Here is a 26,766-nt window from a genome sequence, read left to right as displayed (position 1 = left end):
TTTATTATGTATGTAAATAATTTGTAAAAACTAATCATTATACCTGCAGAGTCTTATTAACTCATACGATAATGCGATTGTCCTAGAAGTCTATAGAGATTAAAAAATCTCACATGACCAAAAGATTTAATGGTTATTATCTAAATATATTAATTTAATTAATTAATTAATTTTTTTAAAAAATTATTATTTTATTTACAAAATTTATTTATTTACTAACCATATAAATTGAGAATCATAATAGCTGTGAGGATTTGTTATCCCACATGATAATGCGCTTAATTTAATTCTCTATAAAAATTCTTAAAATCTCATATGAAACTTAAATATTTTATTAATTTAAATTATAAAAAGAGAGTTAATTTTAATGATGGGATTTTGAAATTCATATTAATATATAAGTTTATTCTCATACTTGCGAAAGCTTATTGATTTATATGGTACGAGATCATTTTAAATACCTAAAAAGACCCTTAAAATCTCACATGTCAGACAAATAATTAGCAAATATAACCCCTAATTCATTATCATCAATTGTAAGACAAACCCAGTTCATTTTTCAACCTTTGTCATACTAACATTGGAATAAAACACACAGTAATAGAAAATGTAAGCAAACTTGTCCAATTATGATGTCACTCTAGACCAGCAAGGAACCTTTAGATTGATATATAGACTAGAAGTATGTGGCCACACATGTGCTATTTCATGCTAAAAAGAACTATCTAATTTAACATCTAATCTAACAATCACAACATTCTTCCTGTTTAAGACAAAATTGTGGCAAGAATATATCCAAAAATCAGTTCAAACAAGTTATGTCCGCACAAAAAATGTTATTGTGAGTTTCTCTCTTTTTTTAAGCCACTGCTACATTAATTTCTTTACCGTCCTTGGCCAAAACATAATAAGAATATACCAACAATCAATTCGAACTAATCAATATAGCAAGTGATATCTTTGTCTAAAATCTTTTTGCTTTTAAGAACAAACACAACAATCTCTTCACTGATTTAGAGCAAAAAACGTGACAGTATAATGCCCAAACCAAATCAAACATTTAAGACAGCAAATTAGATTTTCGTTTAGAGTTTCCACCTATATATAATACATATTAAAGGCTTGTTGAAAATGATTAACTACAGCAATTGGAGAGCAACCATCAATAATCAAACTTGTAACGAAATCAGTCCTAGACCAAACACAATCAAGCAATTTCATCACTACCTTTTTTTCTTAGCCAAAACAGTGACAGGAAAAATGCAAAAAATTCATCTTCTAAAATTTAGATGCCTTTGAACATGCATGAATAATCAACATATCACAAGCATCCTAAAAGCACAAGTCTGAACAGAGTACCTCATACCAAATTCTCTATCCATCCGTTCTAACAAAGTATGTACACTTAGGGGATTTATCAAAGAACTAACAGGACATATTAATCGATGAATCAATTTGAAAAAAAAAATCAAACTCATGTTAAAAAATCTCTTATGATCCCCAACTCTGATCAAAGCTCGTGATGTTTAAACATAAAATTTGGAAATGAGAAATCAAAATCAAATATAAAACATTCCAAATCTAAAAGCAAACAGATTAGAGAACCTGTGCAATGTCAAATTGCTCAACATTTTCTAGCTTTTGGTTGTTCTCCATTGCTCCATGTGCTTCAAATTTAGATATCTCTCATTCTCTAAATTCTCTCATCTACATCAATCTTCAATTTCTCTCTGTCTCTATCTCTTTTTTTTTTTCAAAACAATCTCCAGAAACCTCCTAGCTCTTCGTTCTAAGCTCTTGATCCTCTCTCTTTTTTTTTAGAAATTTCTTAATTTTTCTCATTCTCGATCCCTTAAGCTCTCAGACTCTCTCTCTCTCTCTCTCTCATGTCCTTCCCCCCTCAATACTCTTAATCTTAGGCTTTATATAAATAGTAGGAAGGAAGAATGATCACTCATTGATTTCTGCTTCAGTCTTAGATCGCCATCTCTGTCTTTTGCTTTTTCCTTCCTTGCTGCCACATTTTCATCTTTGTTGTGTGTGTGTGTTTGTTGTGTTCATGTGTCTCTTCTTTTTGTTTCATGTTTGCTATGTTCTGCTCTATCTAGATGAGTCTGCTCTCTCTCATTTTTCTTCTGTGTTTTTAGTTGCTCTCTGGCCGAAAGTATGCTCTACTGTCTAGTCACATTTCTGCTATCTCCCTCTTCTTTTTTATCTTTCTCTACTACATGTGGCCAAGTTTTAAGGCTGAGGGTGAAAATGCTCTCTGTGCCTCTAGTTTATGTTCGTATGTCTCTGTGCATGCAAGTCTGATCTTGCTTTTTTTTTTTTGTGTTCTCTGCTCCTTCGTCCCTTCACTCACAAGTCTGGTATTGAGGGGGAAAGCCCTTTAAGGCTGTGATGATGTGTTTCATCCGGCCCTCATATTATTGTTATTTTTTCTTTTAATTCTTATTATTATTTTTTGTTAATTAATTTTAGAAATTAGATTAACAAATATATATATATATATATATATATTAAATGGAAAACAACAAGATTTAAGGAGAGAAATTTAAAAAAATTTGAGTCTCAAAAAATTAATTCTTAATATCTTTGAATGTTTATGATAATTTGGGAGAGATTTTTCAAATATTTAAGTAATATTTTTTTAATTTTGTTAAATTATTATTATTTTTTGAAAATATAATCCTAAAAAGGATTAAATTTTGTTTTTTATTTTTATATTTTTTGGTTATTTTAATAAACTAAAAGAAATAAAATCCTAACTAATAAAAGATTATTTAGGTTAAAATAAAAGTAAACCCTATTAATTTTTTTAAATATAATCTAAAAAATAATTAAATTTTATTTTTGTATTTTTATATTTTTTTGGTTGAAATTATTATTATTTTTATTAAATGTAAAATATGCTCGGATAAAATACAGTGTTCACGGTTTCCATCCTTAAGAGGTTATATTGTGTAAACAAGAGCTGCCAATACTGAAAGTATTCTAGAAAATGTGCAAAGACCGAAATAAGGACTAGTGAATCAAGAGCGACAACTAGAGCCTCAATAGGGTAATAAAGATGATGCCTTAAAAGAGTTGAGGCAGATGATGAGAAACATCCAGAGAAGAATGGATGGTTATGATCAAATTCTCAAGAAGAGACTTGGGAAGAGTAGCAAGATAGTGAAAAAAGTTGGGGTTGACCATGAGGAAGTCCAGAATGATATACACATTGAGGGGTATGGTCATGAAGATGAAGAATACTATAAGGAGAGTATTCTTGAGAGGCCAGCGTGATTGGTGCGGCCTAGGAGGAGCGAGACAGAAGGCTCCATTGATCTAGCATTAAAGAGATTTACAAGTTTAAATCCTCCATCCTTTAAGGGTTTTAATGCAAGATCGAGCGGTAGAGAAATAGATAGATAGACTTAAGACCATCTTCTCAGTCATGTTTTACACTACTGAGTATAGGGTACTTCTCGCCACCTTCACGCTTGAAGACACAGCTAAATAGTGGTGAGAAAGTGTAAGATCGATGGACAGCTCTCATATGATATGGAAGGAGTTTAAGTGGTGGTTCTTCGCCCATTATTTTCTAGCGTCGTTTAGAGCAGAGAAAGAGTTGAAATTCCATAAGCTCTAGTAATGAAACATGAATGAGGAGGAGTTCATAGCTAAGTTCAATGAGCTATCGAAGCGCTCCATTTACTTGAGTCATCATGATGACGTGTATTGGAAGGTCGAACAGTTTCTTGACAAGATAAGGCCTGAGTTCAATTAACAGTTGGCTACATTTGATATTACCTCATTGAAGGTTATGTGCAACAAGTTCAGAGCTATTGCCAGAAGGAGTAGAACAGTAGAAAACAAGAAGAGATATGGTTAAGGGAGATTCTCCTCCTACACATGCCATACGGGCGGAGTGAGCAAGAAGCTTGGTTTTACTCGATTTGGTTTTTAGTTGTTTCTTGCACTAGCCACATGGAAGCTAATTTCGCACAACATGACACCTAAGGAAAAAAAAAATTAAGGTAGAAGCCACATAAGCATGCTGCCTAAACATAATTAAGTCAACTGATAGTCAAATATTGTTTTTGTTACACTTGGGTGACATTGGACTGCTTCTAAAAAAATAAGGAGAATATTGCATTTTTTAAAATTTAAAAATACCAATTGCATTTTGTGAAAACATTTAAGGGTAGACTTGCATCTTTATCCAAATACTTTATTAACAATGGGTTTTATGAAGTATTTCATAAAGCAGAAACCAAAAACATTAATAATACCTTTATAAGGACCAAATGTTATCTACCAATTTTTCTTTTTCTATTTCTTGGATGCCAGTTTTAACTTGTGTATTGCAATTTAGGAACACTTGAGTAACACAAGGACAAGGAGTAACTGGCTATCTACCGATTTTTTAAATACACCTAATCCACTTCCTTCACGTGGGAGTGGAACCATATTGCGGAGACGGTTCAATTGTAGGCTTATAGCAGCCAGCAACACCCATGCTAGAGAGAATATTGCAAAAGGTGTTGAAGAATGCAAGGTGGAGACAAGATTAGATGACTTGTTTATAGTGAACAAAAATTTCTGCTAAATAAAGAAATTTTCTAAGTAAAGAGATTTTGTCAAAAGACAAAGCGCAGGGGAAATCATGGCCCCATAATTTTTCACTGGGCTTAGGAAGGGATTGAGTCTCAAAACTGGAAGGCTATGAAGTTACCAAATCTTCTTACTCATCCATGTATCTTTTAGTGTATTACAATTGTAAAAAAAATAAAAAAATAAAGAAACAAATTCTTTAATTGATAAATATTTGACTGATAATTCATAAATTTATAAAATTAAGTGTCACCATCAACATGAGATTTTATTGGTGGATGATATATTGATATATAGGTATTTTTGTAAGTGCCTTTTCTGCTTGGATAACTGTTTTGGTTTTAATACATTTTTAAAACTTAACTCACCTAAATTTTTTATTTTTTTAAGAAGGTTCACTCTTAAATTAAATTATAACAAACAATAAGTGACTTTAAAAAATCAAATAATTATTTACTGTCATACAAGCTCCTACATGGAACCAACTAGTGACTGTTGCAACTCCTATGGGCAATGCTCTAACTAGTGGCGAAGCATGACCTTATATTAGAGGTTGCAGATTAATTTTTAAAAATAATAATATTTTATTTTTTTATCAAATGTTGTTAAAAATATTTCCTTCCATGTAAGTCATTAAATTATGAGATTATTCATCTATAAAAAATATTCATAAACATATGTAATATTTCAGAAACTTTAAAAAATAAATAAATAAGTATATTCTTTTACAAAATCATATTAGAATTTTGGATTCAGTATATTTAAAATGGGCTTAAGCTAAAATATTCACAAAAAAGGTATAGATTTTTTGGTGAAAAAATTTGTAGCTAAAAAGGATAAAACAACAAAATATATACTACATATTTATAGTTTCTTCCAAATTTAGGGGTGCATAAAACCACAGGCTCATGTGGCTTGGCAATGGCTCCCACAAATATTTTCCACATGGCACATATTGGAGTTTGATTTAAAATTTGCAAAATAACATGGACTAACTTGAATAACGGAGAAAATCTTTGGAAGTTATTTACCAAGTTTCAAACCCTGACAAGGACCAACGAAATCGGTGTAAAGGATGCGGATGAAATTACCAATTATCAATTTTTCATGGGAAAGACGGGGAAATAAAGTTAATACAATGTCATTTTTAACGATTTTGTAAGAGTTGAACGCAGGAAAGTGGTAAGAACTCAGAACAGTTCTTTGCCCCTCCGCTTTCAGAGAGGTATTGCACTGTTAGTAATCTCTCGGTGCTCTACCTTCTTATTCCTTCACTCTGTGTTCATCGATTGGATCAGTCCGAAACTCCCCTGTTCAATTTTTCCACAGCAATATCCGAATCTCCCAAAATGTCGTCGGAACCTGAATTGCAAAACGGACACCAGCCAGAGCTTCATCCTCGACCTGAAGAAAATCCATCATCAGAAATAGAACCAGAACCGGCATCTCCAGCCCCTCAGCAACCACAACCTGAAATGAAATCGGGATCAGAACCCAAAGCAGAAGCTGAACCAGTGGAGACCGATGTAGATCTCAAGTCTTCTGAAGCCTTACAAACCTCGATCCGCTCCAATGACGCCGATCACGCTCCCTCTGCCGAGCCAAGTGCGCGGCCTGAGCTCCGAAAGGACGAAGGAAGTCGAACTTTCACTATGAGAGAATTGCTGAATGGATTGAAAAATGATTCCGAACCAGACAAAGAAGATGCCAGCTCTCCTTACAGGTTCGCCTTCTGTTGTGCAATTGATGCAGTTCTCATTCATTTTCTTGTATTAATATATCATTTTCTTTAGCTTTTGCTGTGTCTGCAAGGAATTTCTCGACCTTTAATGAATATGTGCATACATTAACCAATTGATTGTTATCTCAACATCTCCTAGCCACTTACTATTCTGAATTTTGACGATGAAATCTCCTTGGAAGTTACCATGCATTTACCACCGCAATAAAAAACTTTCATGGCAGCTCTTATTTTTTTCAACTAGTTATTAATTGAACTGCTACATACCTGTTTTTTATCAATGAATTTACTTAGAACTCTGTGTGGTTAATTCGCACAATAATACAATATCAATGTGAAGTTTTGCTTATTATTCTGTTTCTGAATTCATATTTACTGCTCCTGTATGCATGGATAAATACCTTATTGGTTTCATCCTTTGCTGCACATATAAGTTTTAGGATTTTGAGAGTGTTTTTCTCTCAGACGTATGGAATTTAACTCTATTCTTTCTTCCGAAAACTTTCAGCCAAGAAAGTCAGCATCAACATCAGTCAGAACAGAATAATGCTACAATGGCTTTGATAAATAGTGTGGTAGGTGTTGATGAGGAAGGTCGGTCCCGGCAACGTATTCTTACATTTGCAGCTAGGAGGTACTGCGATCAATTCTCGTCTTTAAGTCTGTACATTCTTGGCTAAACAGTCGTGAAACGCTAACCTTTTATTTGGGGAATGCCTTCTTTATTTTGTTTGCAATGGAGATCATTGTTTCTGATCTTATTTTTCACTTGATTTTTCAAGGTATGCTAGTGCGATTGAGAGAAATCCAGATGATTATGATGCACTGTACAACTGGGCTTTGGTACTTCAGGTCTGAGTGACTGTGTTGTTCTGTTCCTTAGATATTGAAATTTAATGTGCTATTTTCTTTTTACTGAACTTATTACTTGCTTGAATTTTAACAATTGATTATTCCCTCAAAGTTATACTTTCATGATATTTCACCCGTGTGTGTAAGTGCACCCTGGAAGATGGAGGGTGACTTTGTATATTGTTTTTATTTGAGATTTCCCATCTCTTTCTTCTCTTAAAGAGGAATATTTGTTGCTATATATGTTTAACATTGGTTTCACTGAACCATGTATATTCTCATAAGAATGATGTTGTAACTTGAGTTACATTACATACTAAGATCTCCTGTTTATGTTTTCTGATCATGGAAAAAGCTTCTGGATTGTGCTAACAATATGTTGTGTTTAGTCTCCAAAGTCTTGTCTAAACTTTCCACTCAATCATCCCTGGCGTGCAGGAAAGTGCAGATAATGTTAGTCCAGATTCCACTTCACCTTCCAAAGATGCTTTGCTTGAGGAAGCTTGTAAAAAATATGATGAAGCTACTCGTCTTTGCCCCACACTTCATGATGTATGTAAGGATATCCCTCTGAAAATTCCTACTAAATGACTGCTACCAACCTACCATTGCCTTCTGGGTAGCCAACCTATTTGCAGGATCATTGTCAACTGTCTTGTAAAAGTGCTTGATAAATCCTTTTGTCACGAGTCTCTATACAAATATGATAAGAAAAGTTGTTTTGTTTTGCAAATTAAGCCATATTTTTAATGTTTATATGTAAATACATTATTATTTTTCATGTTTTCCCCCTCACACCTGATAGCATGCAGGCCTTCTACAATTGGGCTATAGCAATCTCTGACAGAGCCAAAATGCGTGGCCGCACAAAGGAAGCTGAAGAGCTATGGAAGCAGGTGAATAAATGATTGTTGCCTTCAGTTAGGATTTCATGTATGCTAAGACATTAGAGAAAAATATATTGGTTTTGACAGCGCTTGCTACTGTTCAGTCTGATTATGGATGATGCTATAGTATTTGTAAATTTTAGTTATGTTCATTTAGCTCGTTGCTAAGAATTCTGTCTTGGTTATGCTTGATGTAATGAGAGACACTCAGCGTTAACTACCTAATTTTTGTTGAATATTTTATTTTTTGATTTCAGGCTACAAGAAACTATGAAAAAGCAGTCCAACTTAACTGGAACAGTCCTCAGGTTCATCTTGATCACACTTTTGAGTTTCTTCACAAGCATGCTCATTTGCATGCTGAACCCTTGTTACCAACTGACATGGAATGTATTTCAGGCACTTAACAACTGGGGGCTTGCTCTTCAGGTATTATAAATTACCATATAGTTTATCTTAAAGTCTTCCACCAGTTTTTTCTTTTTCTTTTTCTTTGTCTTTTTGGGAGCTGGTGCAGTTGCATGGTTCTTTATATCTTATATACATTGCTGAAAGTATTGTTGCTTATGATTCAAACATGAACCTCTTAACAAATTTAACTGGTAGCTGTGTGTTTATTCAGAAATTATACTTTTATCAGATAGCAAATTCCATTGATAAACAATTTTACTTAGACAACCACAATCAAATAGTAATTAATACATTGTAAAATTTTTACCAAGAATATCAGCTTAACTAATCCATTGAAAGTTTTGTGCCAGTTGTCAATTAAAAAGGTCGAAGGCCAACTAATTATTATTGTTTATCCAATTAGGTTATCAAGCATATATGCTTGCATACCGACATATAAATCAAGATCCTGGCATAATCAAGCCATTCTGCTCTTTCTTTCCAATATTTGTTAAATTACAGTCATTGACAGAGTATATTATTGTTCAGAACTTCAAAAAACTCATAAATTCAAAATTAATGATTAAGCCAGAATCAAACCCTTAAATAAAACTTGAAGATTACCATTACCCATGATCAATGAAACTGAATCAAATTGAGGTTTTGACTCCTTTTTTCCTTGCTTAGAGTGCATTTCCTGATACCCTGAGAATTATTTAGTAGATCCTATGCTTAAAATTCTTCTACAATTTCCATATATAATTTTTTGTGTGGGAAATTCTTGATATCTTTTCCTTAACCGGTCTCCCATTTAGGAACTCAGTGCCATTGTTCCAGCACGAGAAAAGCAGAGAATTGTTAGAACTGCTATAAGCAAGGTACAAATCTTTTTTTTCCCTGTCTCCTTATTTTTAGGGGGGCAGGGAATAATCAGATTAATATTACCAGGAAGTGATTTTATGCTTGTGGTGCCTTTTAAATATAGTTGACTCTCTCTTCTGCCTTTTTAACTTATCCATGTTCTTCAATGCAGTTTCGTGCAGCCATTCAGTTGCAATTTGATTTCCATCGGGCAATTTACAATCTTGGAACCGTTCTGGTGAGATTGCTGCTGCTTCTTATAGTATGGGATAGCATGATATGTTTTATTGCCATGAATTGACTAGTGGCTGACTTGAGCATAAGTAAAGCAGTCATTGTATTTTTTCTCTGCAGTATGGATTGGCTGAGGACACTCTTAGAACTGGGGGATCGGTCAGTGTTAAAGAAGTTTCACCAAATGAACTGTACAGCCAATCCGCTATATATATTGCTGCTGCTCATGCATTGAAGCCAAACTATTCAGTAAGAAATTAATGTTTACTTTTCTTACTTGGTATATTCTTGTGATAATTAGATGTATTTTTCAGATTAAGAAAACTTGATCCTCTCATTTTTACAGTTAGCCTTCCATTTCTCATTTTTATATTTTTCCCCCCTTTTCAGCTATGTTGCCTTATTTGATTTTTTGTAACAGGTTTATAGCAGTGCCTTGCGGCTGGTGCGTTCTATGGTGAGTATGAATATTTTTTTTTTTTCAAATGTTTTCAGAATACTTTTCAAGCTGGACTGCCATGCCAATATGGAACATGATTTGCTGTCTTATTTGACTTAAAATTGCTCCATTTTGGAGCTCCTTTATTCTTTCTCAGTAAAGAGTCATATTGGACCCCATCTTCTTTATTGCTTCCAGCAGTTCATCTTTTCTCTGAAGACAAATATATTTTGTTTATTTTAGGATACTTTCTGAGACCAGTGAAATTGTGTTGTTTGAGTAAGTTATTTGTTATTTGTACAATAAATTTGACAGAACTCAATTTTTACAGCTACCCCTACCTCACCTTAAAGTTGGATATTTAACTGCACCTCCTGCGGGGAAACCAATTGCACCTCATAATGACTGGAAACGATCAGAATTCCTTTTGAATCATGAAAGGCTTCTACAAGTGAGATATGATTGGCTTACAAATTGAAATCCTTGCTTTTGTCCACCAATTATTTTTCAAAGCGCTGGATATCTCTAGCACATTCTCCTTTTGAATTAATTAAATTACATTCCTCCTTTCAGATTTCTAGAAGTTCCTCAGACAGATCAACAGATGTTGTGAATGGAGAGAAGAAGTCTGTCAGAGTAGATGTTGCGGATATTGTTTCTGTGTCAGCATGTGCTGATTTAACTTTACCACCTGGTGCAGGCCTCTGCATAGATACAGTTCATGGGCCCGTTTATTTGGTAAGAAGAATTGCTATTTGCTTTAGAGTTGTTCCACGATATGCATATCTGTTCCTTCCTTCTCTCAAACTTTTCTCCACTATCCTCAGGACATGAAAAATCAAAAGGAAAAAAAAAAAAAAGTGACAAGAAAGTGAAAATAGTGATAAGAAAAATCAAAAAGGAAAAAAATTTGTGAAAGGGTGAAAGTTAGAAAGCAGATATCCAAATTTTAGTTGACAAGCATAAAAGTATTCGTTCACGTTTTGTTCTTTTTTTTTCAAAACTTAATTTTATGATCAATGTACGAGAAAAAGTTACATCTTTAAAAATGTCTTGTCGAGATTTTAAAATATCAACAGGGCGAATGGATATTTTTAGGGGGTGCAGATTGAGTTTTTTTCTTTAAAATCTAACAGTATTATATCCATATATTATAGGAAGATCTTGTGCTTCGTGGGTGACTGGCTGACCGCCCCCATGGTGAAGCAAGTAGATTCTTCCCTTGTCATTGTTCTTCCTGTTTGGTCTCAAAGTATTATTTCCCCTTTGTATTCCTCTTTTTCACTCACTGCCAAAGCACGTTGAAAATTGTTCTGACGTATTAAAAGCCTAATAGATACAAGACAATAAGCATATAGACTAGAATCCCTGGTTTTAAGATATGCTGCTCTAACTTCCTTCTTCATTTTCGTGATTAACAAGGTTGCTGACTCATGGGAATCATTGGATGGATGGCTGGATGCAATTCTTCTAGTTTACACAATATATGTGAGAGGCAAAAGTGACGTACTGGCAGGTATAATAACAGGATGAATATATCAGATTGTTTAATGTATCGGAAATTTGATTTGACATTTATTATCGTCTTCGTCCTCTCCTTTCTTTTCTATATTGAATGTTGGGCGAAATCATTTCGATTTAAAGTCGAGTTTACTGATTTAGTAGCTTGCTGCAATATTTCCGTTGTTTTCTCCTTCCAGAATAATACTCCTTCTGTCTCAAATTATTGGACACTTTTAAAAGAGTTCTTTCATCTTAAAATATAAGACATTTTGAGTAGATTAATGTTTTATTAAATGTATCAATTTTAATATTACCTTATCTCTCTCTATAAGTAATTTCCATCACTTTTATTTTTAATACATTAAATGATGGGTATTTTGAAAAGTTTATATTTTTATTTTGAAAAGATAAGATTGTTAAGTGTATTTAATGAGATTTATTGGTATGTGATATTTTATTTAAAAATATTTTATAATTTGGGATGAAGTGAGTACATGATGACTTGGAAGTTTAAAACTTAAAAACACGGTTTGATGTGAGATTTTCGACCTTGATTGATGATAGACTACGTTATTTGCGGGTGCACGTACATAGCAACACTTGTTTTCGTGCAAGCATGTTTGAAACTGTTTGCCAATCAGATTCGTCGTTCAATTATTACAATTCTTCATCGTCACTCGGTTTTTACTTTTTATTATGATATGATTTTTATCAATTGTCACTGGATTTTTAAAAGGGTAAAAAGACAAAAATATTTGCAAAGTGGTTAGCTAAAGGTATCTAGTATTTTTAAGTGAGAAAAATGATAAAAACACTCATGTTACATGAGTAGGTGTAAAAGTGATCAAACTGTTAACTTTAACTTAACGTCGTTAACTTTAATGATGTTGTTAAATGTATTTAATAAGGTTTATTGGTATGTGAGATTTTATCTAAAAGTATTTTATAATTTAAAACAGAGAGAGTATATGATGACTTGGAAATTTAAAACTTAAAGGTGGTTTGATGTGAGATTTTCGGTCTTGATTGATGATAGATTGCGTTATTTGCAGGTGCACGTTCATAGCAGCACTTGTTTTCATGCAAGCATGTGCTTTTTATTATGATTTTTATCAGTTGTCATTGGATTTTTAAAAGGATAAAAAGACCAAAAATATCTATAAAGTGGTTAGCTAAAGGCACTTGGTATTTTAAAATGAGAAAAATAATAATAATATCCATGTTACATGAGTAGTTACAAAAGTGATCAAACCGTTAATTTTAACCTAATACTGTTAACTTTAACTGTTAAATATTGATTGTGCATGTAATGTGTCAATCTTTATTGATGTAGATTAATAAAAGGGTAAAAATATTCATAAAATCATCAACGAAGAGCAAAAATACCTATAATATTATTAGAGTTAGTATAAAAGTGATTAATCTATTAAATCCTTAAATATTGACCATTTAGTTAGCATTTAAGGTAGAAGTTGATCGTTTTTTTGCTGACATTGACCAAAAATATTCTCAAATGAAATTCTTTGAAGGTTAATCGGTTATTGCATGAATATCATATGAGAAAATGTCATTTTGATTGAATATTAAATTAAATTAATTGTTTTTTATAACAGTGGTGAAAACCATTTAAAAATTTTGAACAAATCATGAATAAAATTATTTAAGGTTGTGACAATATTCTTAAGATAGGGCGGCATAAAAGGTATGTTTAGTCTTGATCTTTGATTGTGTTATTACATTGAATCTCAAGTTTTGCAACAAAAAAAAAAATTGAATAGAGAGGGAGGAAGGAAAGGAGCGAGATACATGATAAAAAGAAATCATGTCACATGGATTTTGATTGATTGGACATTGTTGTATCTATTAAAGTAATACTATGGATATTCATATGATAATTGATCAACATTTGTAAAAATTTATTTGAAAATATTTTGTCTACATCAATAAAAAAAATAGTTAATTTTTGCTTAGGAGTCAGCTAAATGCTCAACCTTTAAGGGATTTGATATATTGGTTACTTTTAAAATAACTCTGATAATTTTATAGATATTTTTACCCTTAGACGACGATTTCTTAAATATTTTTGCCCTTTTATTAGTTAATGTCAGTAAAGATTGACGCGTGGCATATATAGTCAGCATTTAATGATATTAAGTCAAAGTTAATGGTTTTGTTATTTTTACACTCACTTATTTAACTTTATGGATATCTTTATCTTTTTTTCTTATTTTAGGAAATTGAGTATCCTTGATTGATCACTTTTTTAGTATTTTTGCTCTTTTATGTTTTTTAAAAACGGTCTGAAAATAGTGCAATTTCTTTAAAATGGATCCTCTGCTTCTGTCTTCTTTATTACTCGGTTCTAACTTTAGCGTAGTTTTATTTATTTTTATTTTTAAAATAATATGGCAAAGATGTGTTTTTGCGCAGAAAAGCTAGAGGTAAGTTCATCATTGGAGGTTGACCAAAACGTCTCTTATAAAATTCGCAGGCAACACACAGGAAAAATGAAAAGGCTTATGTTAATTTTCTTACCTCGTACTGTCCCTGTTCAAAAAGAATTCAAGAGTTCACACATTGAGATTGCGTTGGTGTGTTGACCTGCGAAGGATAGATCGTCATGACTCATGAGTTCTCTCGGCTTTTCCTCAAACATTCTCAAATGAAGACCAATTACTAGACATGTACCAATTTTGTACCTTTCACCTTATTTCTTATAATCTGTTTTTTCCCCCCAGTTGGGTTAGAGATCCACCGGAATGGGTGGCATTAACCGTATAGACTATAGAGTTATGTGGTAAACCCGAAAGCTCTTCCCGACCCAGTCAGAGGAGATGCCAACCATCTCTCCTTTAATCTACTTATTATATTGTAAAATACATCTATGTTATAGTGGAATAACAGTTCTTTAAACAGTAAACGACGGGATCCACTTTTTTTTTCCCTGAAATTTTTGTATTGTAAAGTGGTAGGGCCCAGCTTTTTTAATCTGCTACATGGAAAGCGGTGGGCCCGTTTCTTTTAAACAAATCCACCCTCCTCTATTGTAATTAGCATCTAACATCTTTTTTTTTTTTTAATTTTTTTACGGCTTTTTTTTTATTTTTGATAGTATTTTTTAATTATTATATAAAAATAAAAAATAAAATATTATAAATATTTTATAATAAAAAAAGTAGGAATGGGACTCAAGAAAAAGAGTGGTGAATATAGAATAAATACTAAAAAATATTCTTTCCAAATCATAATATATAACATCTTCTAAAAGTTTTATTTGATTTAAAATATAGAGTATTGATAATTTTTATAATTATTTTTTAACCATATCTCTACTTCATTTGTTACACTTTATAAAAATAGATTATGTATTAAAATTTTAATTATTATTATTAAGGCACTTATCTAAAGTATTTAATAAAGATAAAATTAAAAATATGTAAAATTCTTTAAAAGATTAAGGTTTTAACTAAATTTGTTTGGAATCATAAAATAATTACCAGTGTCTTTTATTATGGTCCAGAGAGAGTAATTTATAAGATATTTTTTACAAAATTATGTATATTAATAAATTTTATTAAATATACTTTGAAATTTTATTATTTTAAAGTAGAAATATAAATTTTTAGAAATAATATTAATTTAATATAACTTTACTTGTGAAACACAAGTAAAGAATGAAATATAATAAAGAAGAAATGGTAATATTAAACAAATATAACTAATAAAATCTTAAAATATTTTATATTTTGGGATACTAAATTATTTCCAAATGTGTCTTACAAATTAAGATGATGAGTATATGTATCATAATTTATTTTTTCTTTTAGTTTTTATACAAAAAAGAAATACTTCATGAAAATTAATGGATCTCAATTTCAAAAAAAAAAATCCAAAAAAATGAATGGTGAATACGAAAATTATACATTATAATATTTTGACACATTACATCCATAATATAGATAATTTATTCCTTTGAATTTTATTACCTTTTATGATCAATTTATAAAATTGTAAATTTTTTAAAATTGTACAATTAATAAAAAAAGTTTTGTGATCTATATTTTTTTAACATGGCAAAAGTACAAATCGAAAAATTTTTCACCTTTTAATTTATACATAATACTCCATTTGTTCAAAAATATAAGATTTTTTTTTAAAAAATGGGTGTTCAAAAATATAAAGTATTCTTAATCTTTCGAGGCGTAATAATTTTTTATTAAAATTGTCCCTATTAATAATGACTTTATATTTATTGTAAGGTATTTAATATAAGTAAATATAAAAAGATAGGGTTAGTTAAAAAATAGGTAACTACTTTATTAGAAGGTGAGATTTAATTAATAATATTTTATATTTTTAAATAAAATGAGTAATTAATTCTACATCAATAATTTGATGCTTATTATGTAAAAGGTTATAAATTGTACAATAAAACAAATGCTCCAATCTTTCAGTATGTCAAAAAGCAAAGACCATAAAAAATATTGTTAATTGAAATAACTTTTAATATACAAAATTGAAAAATAATTAAGGCTCATGCTTATAAAACCTTTCACCTTAAAATTAGTTAAAGGGTTGGACCCAGCTTTTATATGCTCATGCTCCTAAAACTTTTTACCTTAAAATTAGCTATTTATTAAAACTGATATTTATTAAATGGGTTCAGGGTTGAGCCAATAAATTTACTTTTTATTTTTAAAAAATAAGTTTGACACTGTAGTGTTATATTTATTATTTAAAATATAAATTATAATGTTTTAAAATCTAAAATAAGTAATATAAATTATTAATTTAAAGTACAAAATTCTTATTCTAATCTCATCTGAACTAGAGCCTGTTTTTATATTATATTTTTTCTGTTAAAAAATATAAAGTATTTTTAATTAAATCTCATCTTATAATAAAGTAGTTATTTATTTTTAATCTAATACTATCTTTTCATATATATATATATATATATATATTTAATAAGATATTTTACTCTAAAATATAGAGCAATTTATTCATTAGGGATACTTTTTGGAAGAAATGCAATAATTATATTTTAAAATATTAAAAATATCTTATATTTTTTAACATTCGACTCTTTAAAAAATGTATTATATTTTTTAATAAAGAGACTAACTGAAAATATTTTTTATTACATATAAAGGAGGGTAGTATGAGGATATTAAAATTGTATAGTTTCTTTAGTCTGGAGTTAGATGCAAGAAGTAGAGACAAGAGATCGGGAATTATTTAGAAGTCCATAAAATTTAAAAGATTTTGAGTAATTTAGTTTTTTTAAATAAAATCCAATAAAAATGGTTTTTGTAATTATGTAGTTTAACATACTTATAGAAGTAGTATACTATCTTTTTATAACTTATTGCATTTTAAACCCTCCAAGAACAAAAAACTCAACGGTGATTTGATTAAAAAAGTAAAAATAAATTTTAAAATATTTTTATCATTGAGTGTCCTCTTAATTTTTTTTCTACTTCTAGTCGGATTCAAAATTATCCATTCGTCTCTTTTTACCAGCATCTTCATTGATCTTTTTTATGTATATTCAAATGATTTAAAATGATTTCCTATCACTTTGTTCTCAATAAATTTCATATCTTTCTCACGTATGATCATGTTACAAAAGAATAAGATTCTATTTAATATTTATTATTATTTTAATCTTTAAATACAAATATTAGGTTTTTTTTTGTTTTTTGCCATGTTTTGTTTGCCTTTTCTACTATTTTCGGGGCCTTGAACTTCACGAGTGAACAGTACAACATTTTTTATTACAAGAAAAAACATGTAATAAAAATAAGTTCTATTAGATATCTTTATGCTGTCTCTCTTCACTTAATTGAAAAATGAAAAGGCAAACAGTTTGCTGGTCACATTGCCTTAAACGAGATTCGAAGACTTTATATATTATAATAATTATTTTTTTTTTGGCCAATTGAATATTTCCATACTTATCCGTACTAGTTGGCAAAGAGAAAAACAAAGAAGCTCGCGAGGGTCCTAATCGGGGCTCGTGACGAACGCTTGCACGCGTCAAGATCTGGATGAGCAAGGAAGGCTTAGACACGTGAGGAGCTGGAGCTTGTTGGCATGGCATAGGAAGCAGCCTGCGAGTGGTTGTTACGGTGGTGTTTCTGAATGATTACTGATGGCGGTCAACGAGCGGCATGCCTGATTCAGAGACATACATAGATATAGCAGAGAAAGAGAGTGAAAGAGACGAGGAAGAAGAAGAAGAAGAAGAAGAATTTTCAAGTAGTAAGTGCGTTACGGTCTTCAAGGGTGTATGGGAAGAATGGGAGGGAATCGCAGCAATTACTCTGCCAATCCTTCTGATTACAAGCTTCTTGAAGAGGTTGGTTATGGTGCTAGCGCCACCGTTTACCGTGCGATCTATATTCCTCTCAATGAACTCGTCGCTGTCAAGTGCTTGGATCTCGATCGCATCAATTCCAATCTGGTTTGCTCTCTTTTTCCTTGTTCTAATCTCTCATGTTACCTGTTACAGATTATTACCATGCTTCAATGATTTTCCTCATGCCTTGTGTATTTAATTGCATCACAGTTGTGATTTTGGGCTCTAAAGAAACAATCGATGCACCATCCGTCTATGTTTTAAATAGAAACTGTAGAGGAGGAAGCCATTACAGTGTCCTTTATGATTCGCATCTCACATTAATATTTCTTTAATTTAATTCTGTCGGGTACATATAGGTTTTCCTATAGGTATATGTATGACCGGCCGGAACTTGAATTGATGATTAACTCTACTAGTCTCTAGCATGAGCAATATTGTTCTGGATTAGTTGTATGAATCCTTATATAGGGCTTGAAACAATTTCTTCGTACGATCGTACCCTCAATTTTCTGTAAATTGCAAGGCTTCTACAAATGTTCACTTGCATTCCTTTCTTCCTTTCATCTTTTTTCCCTCTTTAAAACAATTTATCCATAAATAAAATAAGATCCACCGGTCATCATACTGCAATGCTTCTTTAAAAGTTAGCAAAATGATGCCCACTAAAGGGTACCTGCGTCCATTTGTGTGCTCACTTCGGAGTTATGGTTGATTGTTGCGCGGGAAGCAAAGTTGGTGGTTTACATCTCAAGAACATAAAAATTAACCCATTGTGCTGTTTGGGCATGTTTGGTAAGAATATAAACAGGTTTATTAATATGTTTTTTTACATATTCCCAGGACATGTGAATGGAGGAAAAATTAGTGATAGTATTAATGATACTAATAGACAGATTTAGGCTTCATCAATGCGTGCTATATTATTTATTTATTTTCCATATTATTTTAAGTCATTGCTGAGGTTGTTGCTTAGTAGTTATTTAATGCAAGGTCAGTTTCATCTGTCCATGGGTTTTGTTCTGCTTTCATTTTTCACTTGGATGAAATGCGAACCTTAATAGGATGACATACGGAGGGAGGCTCAAACTATGAGTTTGATTGATCACCCTAATGTTGTGAGGGCATATTGTTCATTTGTTGTTGAGCGGAATCTTTGGGTGGTCATGCCATTCATGGATGAAGGTTCTTGTTTACACCTCATGAAAATAGCATATCCTGATGGATTTGAAGAGGCAGCTATTGGATCTATTCTAAAAGAAACTCTCAAGGCATTGGAGTACCTTCATCAACAAGGGCATATCCATCGTGATGTCAAGGTAATTGTAAATATGGAGTTAATACAGGATTTCTACATTACTCCTGTTTTTCTTAGATGGTGATGACTTTACCTTGTATTGCCAACCTGAAGTGCATTTTTTAATATGATCTTTGTTTTTACAGGCTGGAAACATTTTACTTGATAGTAAAGGGATTGTGAAGCTCGCTGACTTTGGTGTTTCAGCTTGCATGTTTGATACTGGTGATAGGCAGCGTTCGAGAAATACTTTCGTGGGGACTCCTTGCTGGTAATATATGCTATCCATATTCTACACTCTTGTACTCTTTTTTTAATGACAAGTACCTTAGCATGATGCCTTTTGTTACATGGTTAATTAGATGGAATTAGTCAGTTAGTTAAGCTGTTAGTTCTGCTAGGGGATCTAAATTGTATCCTTATTTGTATATTTAAAGAATAGTTTATTTACAATTTACTCTGCCAATAGTATGTGAAATGTGTTTTCTTGTAAAGAATGTGATTGATGTGAATAGCATATTTACAATTTACTCTACCAAAATCTATCACGCTGTTTACATGAATCAATCCCTTTTTTATACTAATAGGGATACAATTAAGCTCTCCTAACAGAGCTAATATCCTAACCAACCAACCCACCAACCAACCACATAATGTCTTTTTGTGATATTTATCCCATAGTTTCTTTTATAATTGATGTGTTACTAGTGTCCCGTGCCTTTGTTTGCAGGATGGCACCAGAGGTACTGCAACCAGGAAGCGGCTACAATTTCAAGTGAGTCATAAACCTGAATCTTGATGTCATAACTGAAAACAAAACTAAACCAAGATTTGGACTCTTGTATATATTTCAAGCATGTAACCTAATAACTATCCTCCTAAATGACTTGATTCTCACATGTACTGGTTCTGGTCTCATTCTCCAATGCTCTACCACCGCAAGACTTGGTCATTATAATTGTATTTTGGCCATTTTAATCTTCACAAAAGGAATCTATGCATTGATTGATTTAATCTGGTGTTAGTGGAATTGCTTATTGGTGGAGATGCCAGGATAGAAATGTTATTCTGTTAGTCTTCGAGCTGGCATATTTATACTTTCATGTTAACATAGGGCCTGTTTGGTTTTGTGTTGGCCAAAATTGTGCTTCGGTAGAATTGATTTGCAGCTGTGATTGTAGGAAAAATTGAGGTTGGTCAAAACTGAGGTTAGCTAAGCTTGAGGTTGGCCAAAAGCAGCTACATGTTGCTTCTTTCCTAACCATGGTTTTTGGTTTAAATGTGGTTTGGGAAAAAATTGTGCCCTTTGGTTTTAAAGTTCCTTAATGTGGTTTTGGAAATTGTGCTGTTTGGTAACTACTCTCAGCATAATAATAGATGTTTGCAGCTACTTAATTTAGAAATCATATGTTGGGAGAGTTTCCCATTAGCTGTTACTCTTTCTTTTCATACACTTATTTTATTAAACTGCAAAACATATTTTGTTTTCCTATCTTGGCTGCATGGTGGACCAAGTTTATTCTTACTGATGAGATTGTCTAATGCAAAAATTATGGCCAGGGCTGATATTTGGTCTTTTGGAATTACGGCATTGGAATTGGCTCATGGTCACGCTCCTTTTTCAAAATATCCTCCAATGAAGGTATTTACTTCTGGTGGGCATTCAACTAGAGTGCATGGTGTATGTTAGAAAACTTAAATACAAGTTCTTTTATCATAATTCTTAGCAAAGGACATTGACTTAACTTTTTGTTTTTTCAATAGGTTCTTCTAATGACCATCCAAAATGCCCCTCCTGGACTTGATTATGATCGTGATAAAAAATTCTCTAAGGTATTTGTGTTCTTTCCGGTATCATTGTTACTCAAGACATTCATTATATTAATTTTTTGGATCCATTAAGTAGTCATGGCATATAAGACTGAAGAGGGATTGAAATACGCAGCTGTGTTCTATCTTGTTCCTCATATATTTATACTCTAATTAAAGTATTTCCAGTTGTGATCAGTCTTTTAAGGAAATGGTTGCTATGTGCTTGGTCAAAGATCAAACAAAGAGGCCATCAGCGGAGAAGTTGTTGAAACACTCCTTCTTTAAAAACGCTAAGCCTCCTGAACTTTCTGTGAAGAAATTATTTGCTGATTTACCACCTCTTTGGAATCGTGTGAAAGCTCTTCAGGTTTTCCATCATAAATATGATATTTCATGTTCGATGATTTCTCTTGTTTGGTATGGTTGCTTGACTTTAATGGTATCTTGCAGCTTAAAGATGCAGCTCAACTAGCTCTGAAGAGAATGCCTTCTGCAGAACAAGAAGCATTATCACAGGTGAAAGCTGAAATGCAAACTTATAATTTGCATTGGTGGAACATTTTCTTGGATAATATCTCATATGATCAATAGATCCTTTTTTTCTTGCTCTTAAACTTAGTTTCTAGCTATGCATGAAATATAACCTTTGGGCTTACTTGGGAGTTTTGAAGGGATGGGCTAGAGTAGTCATTAATGGGGTGGAGTGGAATAGGAGAGACAAATCTCTCCACTGTTTGTAAGTTTAATGAAAACATGGATATTAATCCACTCTCCCTTGTTTGGACGTTAAAATGTCATTAGCTAGATTAGGTAAATTTGAAGGGCGACAGCTCCAACATCTATGTAAATGAAACAGAAAATAGAGAGGGTTAGATTATTTATAGAATCTCAGTTGAACTTAACCAATAATTATAAAGAACTCAAATCCGTCCCAAAATGTCCAATTTGGAAGCTGTGGGGTCGTTTGTGATGGGTTCCAACCCATCATAGCCCTTGCCATCCTATTGCCTTGGGAGTTGAAACACTTAACCCACCCCACACTACTCCCTACATGTCCTTCCTACTCAAGCCCTCTATAGCTTGATTAAGGCTAGCTAAACTAAACTCGAGCCTACTGAGCAATTTATACCTGGATGGCAGACACCTGGCCAATCTTATTTCCTGTTGGTCAATTTTTTCTTGAAGAGGAGTTAGGGGTTTTTAGTTTAGATTAATAATTATAAAAATCAATGTATGTGTAAAGGACTTTGAGATCGATTGGTGCCCTGTCTCCCAAAGTCTGTAAGATGCCAAAAAAGTTTTTTTTTTTTTCCTGGAAGCTTCAGATAATATCTAATATGGCATGTTTGTTTCTTCTTAGAGAGAGGGGGGGGGGGAGGGAAGGGAATCTGTAATTGGAGAAATCTAATCTATCTGTGCATTCTTGTTCTTTTTAGAGTGAATATCAGCGAGGAGTTAGTGCATGGAACTTTGATATTGATGATTTGAAAGCTCAAGCTTCATTGGTGGGGATGGTTTTGTATTCTTTTTTCTTCTTTTCTTTTTTAATAAATTCTAAACTGACTAATTTCTTCTAATGCTTAATACATGTCTCTGAATCTTGCTAGGTAAGGGATGATGATGATGATATTTTGGAGATGAGGGAAGAAGATGAAAACAAGTTCTTTACCAATTATAAGGTTGTGTGAGGAAGGCTTTATAACCAAAAATAATTAGTCCAGCTGTTTTTGGTTTTCTTTATCTGACTGTTCATCTTTGTTTTTTTCTTGACAGGATACAAATGATTCCCAGTCTGGTATAGGGAAAAAGAATTCTGATAATTTTCCCCAGGATGAGTTCACATCACTACCAGACAGTAATGACATGAAACAGAGTGAGAGCTTGGACAAAAAGGGTAAGATTGTTGAAAGTGATCTTCAGGAACTTGGATCTTCTAAAATATTATTTGGAAAAGAAATGGATCACTTTCTGAGGCAACATCATCCACATTGGAGAAGGATATTGGGACAAGCAGGACTAGATCTCAATCAGTGAAAAGTCGTCAGAGCCAAAGTGGGCCTCTGGTGCCAGGAACTGTGTTTGGTCATTCTTCATCAGAAAGAGTACGTACCTCAGAAAGGTATGTTGTATTTTCTTACGATCTGTTACGCTGAATAGTTAGGATTATTTGTTAGCAGGGTAGAGGTTGTTAAGAAATGATAGTGCTATGTATATTTGATCACTTGCATCCCCTGCAGCCTAAAAATAAGGGATGGGGCATGTGTATGGGTATTGTTGAATAATATTGCAATTATCTTCTCCTTTAGTCTGCATCAGAAAAAATCACAATGGCAACATTATTCAACTACACTCATACATCTGCCTCAGCCCTACTTATACGCCCCTAAATTGCAAGTGATCTTACAAAACACTGAAAGCTGTTATTTCTTAACAACTACTAACAACTAATCCTAACTAATACCATGTGACAGTATCTTCGTTTTTAAGCTGGTTTAAAGTGCTGGCCCAAAGAAATCGAGAGCCCTGATTTCTTATTCATATTGTTCACCAAAATAACTATTATGCTCATTCTTTCTTATGGGTTTCTGCTGTGGATGAAATTGAGTGGTAGGGAGATTATATTGTTCTCTTCCACATTTTATTTCAAAGCTAATGCTCGATGGTTTGAAAGTTTTTCACTCCTAAAATTTCTGTGGGAAGGATGAAGATGATTTGCAAATACGAATGCAAGTTAAAAAAATGCCTTGGTATTTTGTTCTTGCCAGGTTTCAGCTGATAATAGAGGAAATATTTCATCTTTTCTATTAATTGCTGATGGATACAAGTGGCAATTATAGAAATGACTTACGAAAGCTAGTTAACATTTAATGACAGGAGACAGTTCAATTCATTTACATTTTGATAATATGAAATGAAGTACATTCAGAGTGTAGCCTCTGAAAGGAAATACTTGTTTGGAATTCTCTTTTTACCTCCCACCTTTCTTGAAGCATCTGTTCATATACATGGTAGGGAGTTTGTAATTGAAAGTTTCAAATAAATGGATAGTGCTGCCTCTCTGTCTTGCTGTTAGGTAATTCTGGTTTTCTGTTATCACCACTATCATCAACTTTTGCTTGATTAAGCATGTTCTTCTCTTAGGTTTGAGAAGGAAAATCAGCCATCGAGTGAGAAAGTTAATCGGGAAGTACGAAAAATTCCAAGCTTTAGTGGTCCTTTGATGCTGCCAAACCGAGCTTCGGCAAATAGTTTATCAGCTCCAATAAAATGTTCAGGAGGTATTTGTTTTGCAATTAAGGTTATACGTTCAAGTGGCAGCATTTCCAACAGTTAGTTTTCTTGAAATTGTAGAGTAAATTCCATTTATTCTGCTCCTTGCAGGATTCAGAGATTCATTGGATGATAAATCAAAGACTAATCTTGTGCAGATTAAAGGGCGATTCTCAGTAACATCAGAAAATTTAGATCTTGTGAAGGTATGCTTTGTTCTTATAATTTGTTTACCCTATATTATATCTTTGACTGACATAATATTGTGCCATAGGATATTCCTATAAGTTCAGTTCCACGCCGATCTTCACAGGTTGGTTGATGGCTTTATTAATTATTTTTTTAGTAAAAAGCTCTATTAATTATTATTTATACAGTCATGTCATATTTTCCCCCCAAGCTGATGTTCAATTCCTGTCGAATCTAGGGATCACCACTGCGGAAATCTGCCAGTGTTGGTGATTGGATGGTGGATTTTAGACAAATGGTTTGTGCATTAGTCATTTGCTCTAAACCTGGCTGTCAAGTTTTTCGTCATTCTTGTTTATGTGTACTTAGCTGCATCCCTGTTTTGAATTCGAGGCAACAATTATGTGAGATGTGACTAGAAATCGGCTCTGTTCATTGCGCAGGATTATGAAATAAAACTAGTTGATAAAAAAATATCCATATGATCAATTCTATATCATAAACATTAAAATAGAGTTGTGCATTAATAATTTAATTGAGATAATGATATTAAATTAAAATTTAATTAACATTGGAATTAATAAATTGATTGAATAAATAATCAACTTGTGATTTATCTGGTTGCCAAAAGGGCAAATTATATATCATGTAGTTGCAGGCTGCATAGGTATCATTAATTATTCATTTAATATCCAAATATTGTCTTTCTTTAATTGGATATCAACTTATTTTCTTCAGCCAACGGGTCAATCTGCCAAAGATTCTGCCAATATTCCTGCATCACTTTTGACGGCTCACCTTCAGAATCTTTTCCAGCAGACAATTATTCAACAGGTGAGGGCAACTAAGTCAGGAACTGGTTTATTGTTTAGCTCTGCCTGATATAAGTCTCTTCATCTCAACATTAATCTTGCGGATTTATATTTTCATTGAAATTTTTTATTTCATGCCAGGATCTTATAATGACTTTGTTAAATAGCATGCAGCCAGCTGATGCGGTTGATGGTGAGTAAAAAACTTCCCATTTCAATCCGTTTAGTATATATTGAATTATAAAAAGAATCAATCATTTGTTCAGCTTCTTTGAATGGAAAGTCACCGCCTCCAGCATATTGCAGTTCAGAGAACAATGGAATTGTGAGTAATAATGCACTTTCACTTTTTTGTTTGGTTACTTCTAATTACTGCGAGAGTGAATCTCCCCCTTTAGAACTGGCCATGTCTGCGTTTCTTGTCATTGATGTATAATGATTTTCCCTGAGATCAAAATTGCTGTTGGCCTTGAGTGGTTTGTAGGTTGATTCAGCAGCTTCGGATAGGGAACGTCTGCTGCTGGACAAAATTGCAGAACTACAAGCCAGGTTAGAATTATGACAATTGGCAGAAGTTTTTCTGAGCAGACTTTTTTACACTAAAACACCTAGCTCACATCTTTCCCTGCCTCCTCCCTATCTCCACGAGTTACAGGTTCATCAGTTTGACAGAGGAATTGACTGCTGAGAAGTTGAAACAGATACAGGTAAGAGGATGTGGTGACTTTAGATCTAGACATCCTTTCACTGTTTCTTGTTATGTTTTCTAAACTTGGCTATGTGGAAGCTTTGTTTTTCCATTATGCGTCCATGCAACCCTTGTGGATTAATATTCAGGTTTCATCCCGAAAAAAATTCATGTTCAAAGGTTTCTGTAAAACTAATTGGCGACTGTGTTATTACTTTGAACAGTTGCAACAACAGCTAACGTCTCTCTCCAGTCAGGATCATGGGGACATAAGGGAAGAAGTAGCATGAGAACTCGTGATTTGTGATATACTTCGGTGATGCACGTATACAGCCGGGCACGAGAGAAATTATGCGTAAAAAGTGCATTGTTTCTCTCTGCTGGAGGGGATCTTTTTTCCAAGGATATTTTGGTTGACCAAGTTAAATATCCTCAGAGTTCCAGCCCACCCGGTGTTCAATAAGCATCTGTGAAGATATTCTGCTTAGCAAGTGCAAATAAGCAAAAATGATCAACTGACAAGGTTGATCTTATATTTGTTTCATTTTTAACTTAGATGTAAATGATCTTCTCATCTGCTACATCATTCTGCAACCAGCCAAATCTGCGGATGAAACATCGTTAGATTTGTTGAGGTAAGAAAATTGTAGGGACGTATCCCGGGGAAATAAAATTATCTCTACATATTGAAGTGTTATAAGCTACTTTTATTCATCGAATTTGAGCTTGTATAAAATTATATGTTGTTCAATAACCTGCAGTGTTAGGTTGCATCTCAACTGACTTGGCGATTTTTCCTGGGTCAACCTGATTGAGTCATGTTGAAATAGT

At 32.7% G+C, this 26,766-nt stretch overlaps 2 protein-coding genes and 1 non-coding gene across 3 annotated transcripts; 2 read left to right on the top strand and 1 right to left on the bottom strand.

Moving 5' to 3' along the window:
* Positions 1-5,757: 5,757 nt before the first annotated feature.
* Positions 5,758-11,664, top strand: LOC129321487 (protein HLB1). Its single transcript, XM_054967254.1, has 14 exons — positions 5,758-6,322; positions 6,849-6,974; positions 7,123-7,192; positions 7,631-7,744; positions 8,005-8,088; positions 8,337-8,387; positions 8,479-8,508; positions 9,285-9,347; positions 9,503-9,568; positions 9,685-9,813; positions 9,986-10,021; positions 10,335-10,454; positions 10,577-10,741; positions 11,426-11,664. The coding sequence occupies exons 1-14, from the start codon at positions 5,949-5,951 to the stop codon at positions 11,534-11,536; spliced, it is 1,539 nt and encodes a 512-aa protein (XP_054823229.1). The 5' UTR covers positions 5,758-5,948; the 3' UTR covers positions 11,537-11,664.
* Positions 11,665-14,283: 2,619 nt separating this feature from the next.
* On the bottom strand, positions 14,284-14,369 carry LOC129284701 (U6atac minor spliceosomal RNA). Its single transcript, XR_008586942.1, has one exon. It is a non-coding gene; the product is annotated as a U6atac minor spliceosomal RNA (small nuclear RNA).
* A 3,129-nt stretch (positions 14,370-17,498) lies between these two features.
* Positions 17,499-26,714, top strand: LOC129322112 (uncharacterized). The gene is given in 22 exon segments (XM_054968177.1): positions 17,499-17,972; positions 18,932-19,186; positions 19,311-19,435; positions 19,895-19,939; positions 20,725-20,806; positions 20,929-20,997; positions 21,173-21,343; positions 21,427-21,492; positions 22,413-22,481; positions 22,584-22,655; positions 22,750-22,903; positions 22,906-23,099; positions 24,137-24,254; positions 24,358-24,452; positions 24,521-24,559; positions 24,674-24,733; positions 25,174-25,269; positions 25,389-25,440; positions 25,514-25,572; positions 25,732-25,796; positions 25,903-25,954; positions 26,160-26,714. Coding segments are annotated over 22 exon segments (2,178 nt in total). The 5' UTR covers positions 17,499-17,798; the 3' UTR covers positions 26,226-26,714.
* The last annotated feature ends 52 nt before the right edge of the window (positions 26,715-26,766 follow it).

The sequence above is a fragment of the Prosopis cineraria genome, unplaced genomic scaffold (assembly GCF_029017545.1).
Source record: "Prosopis cineraria cultivar Desert tree isolate PC_DT_omini unplaced genomic scaffold, ASM2901754v1 PC10, whole genome shotgun sequence".
In the NCBI taxonomy this organism is placed as follows: domain Eukaryota; kingdom Viridiplantae; phylum Streptophyta; class Magnoliopsida; order Fabales; family Fabaceae; genus Prosopis; species Prosopis cineraria.
The sequence above is the reverse complement of the archived record's forward strand: the minus strand, read 5'-3'. Positions and strand labels throughout refer to the sequence as shown.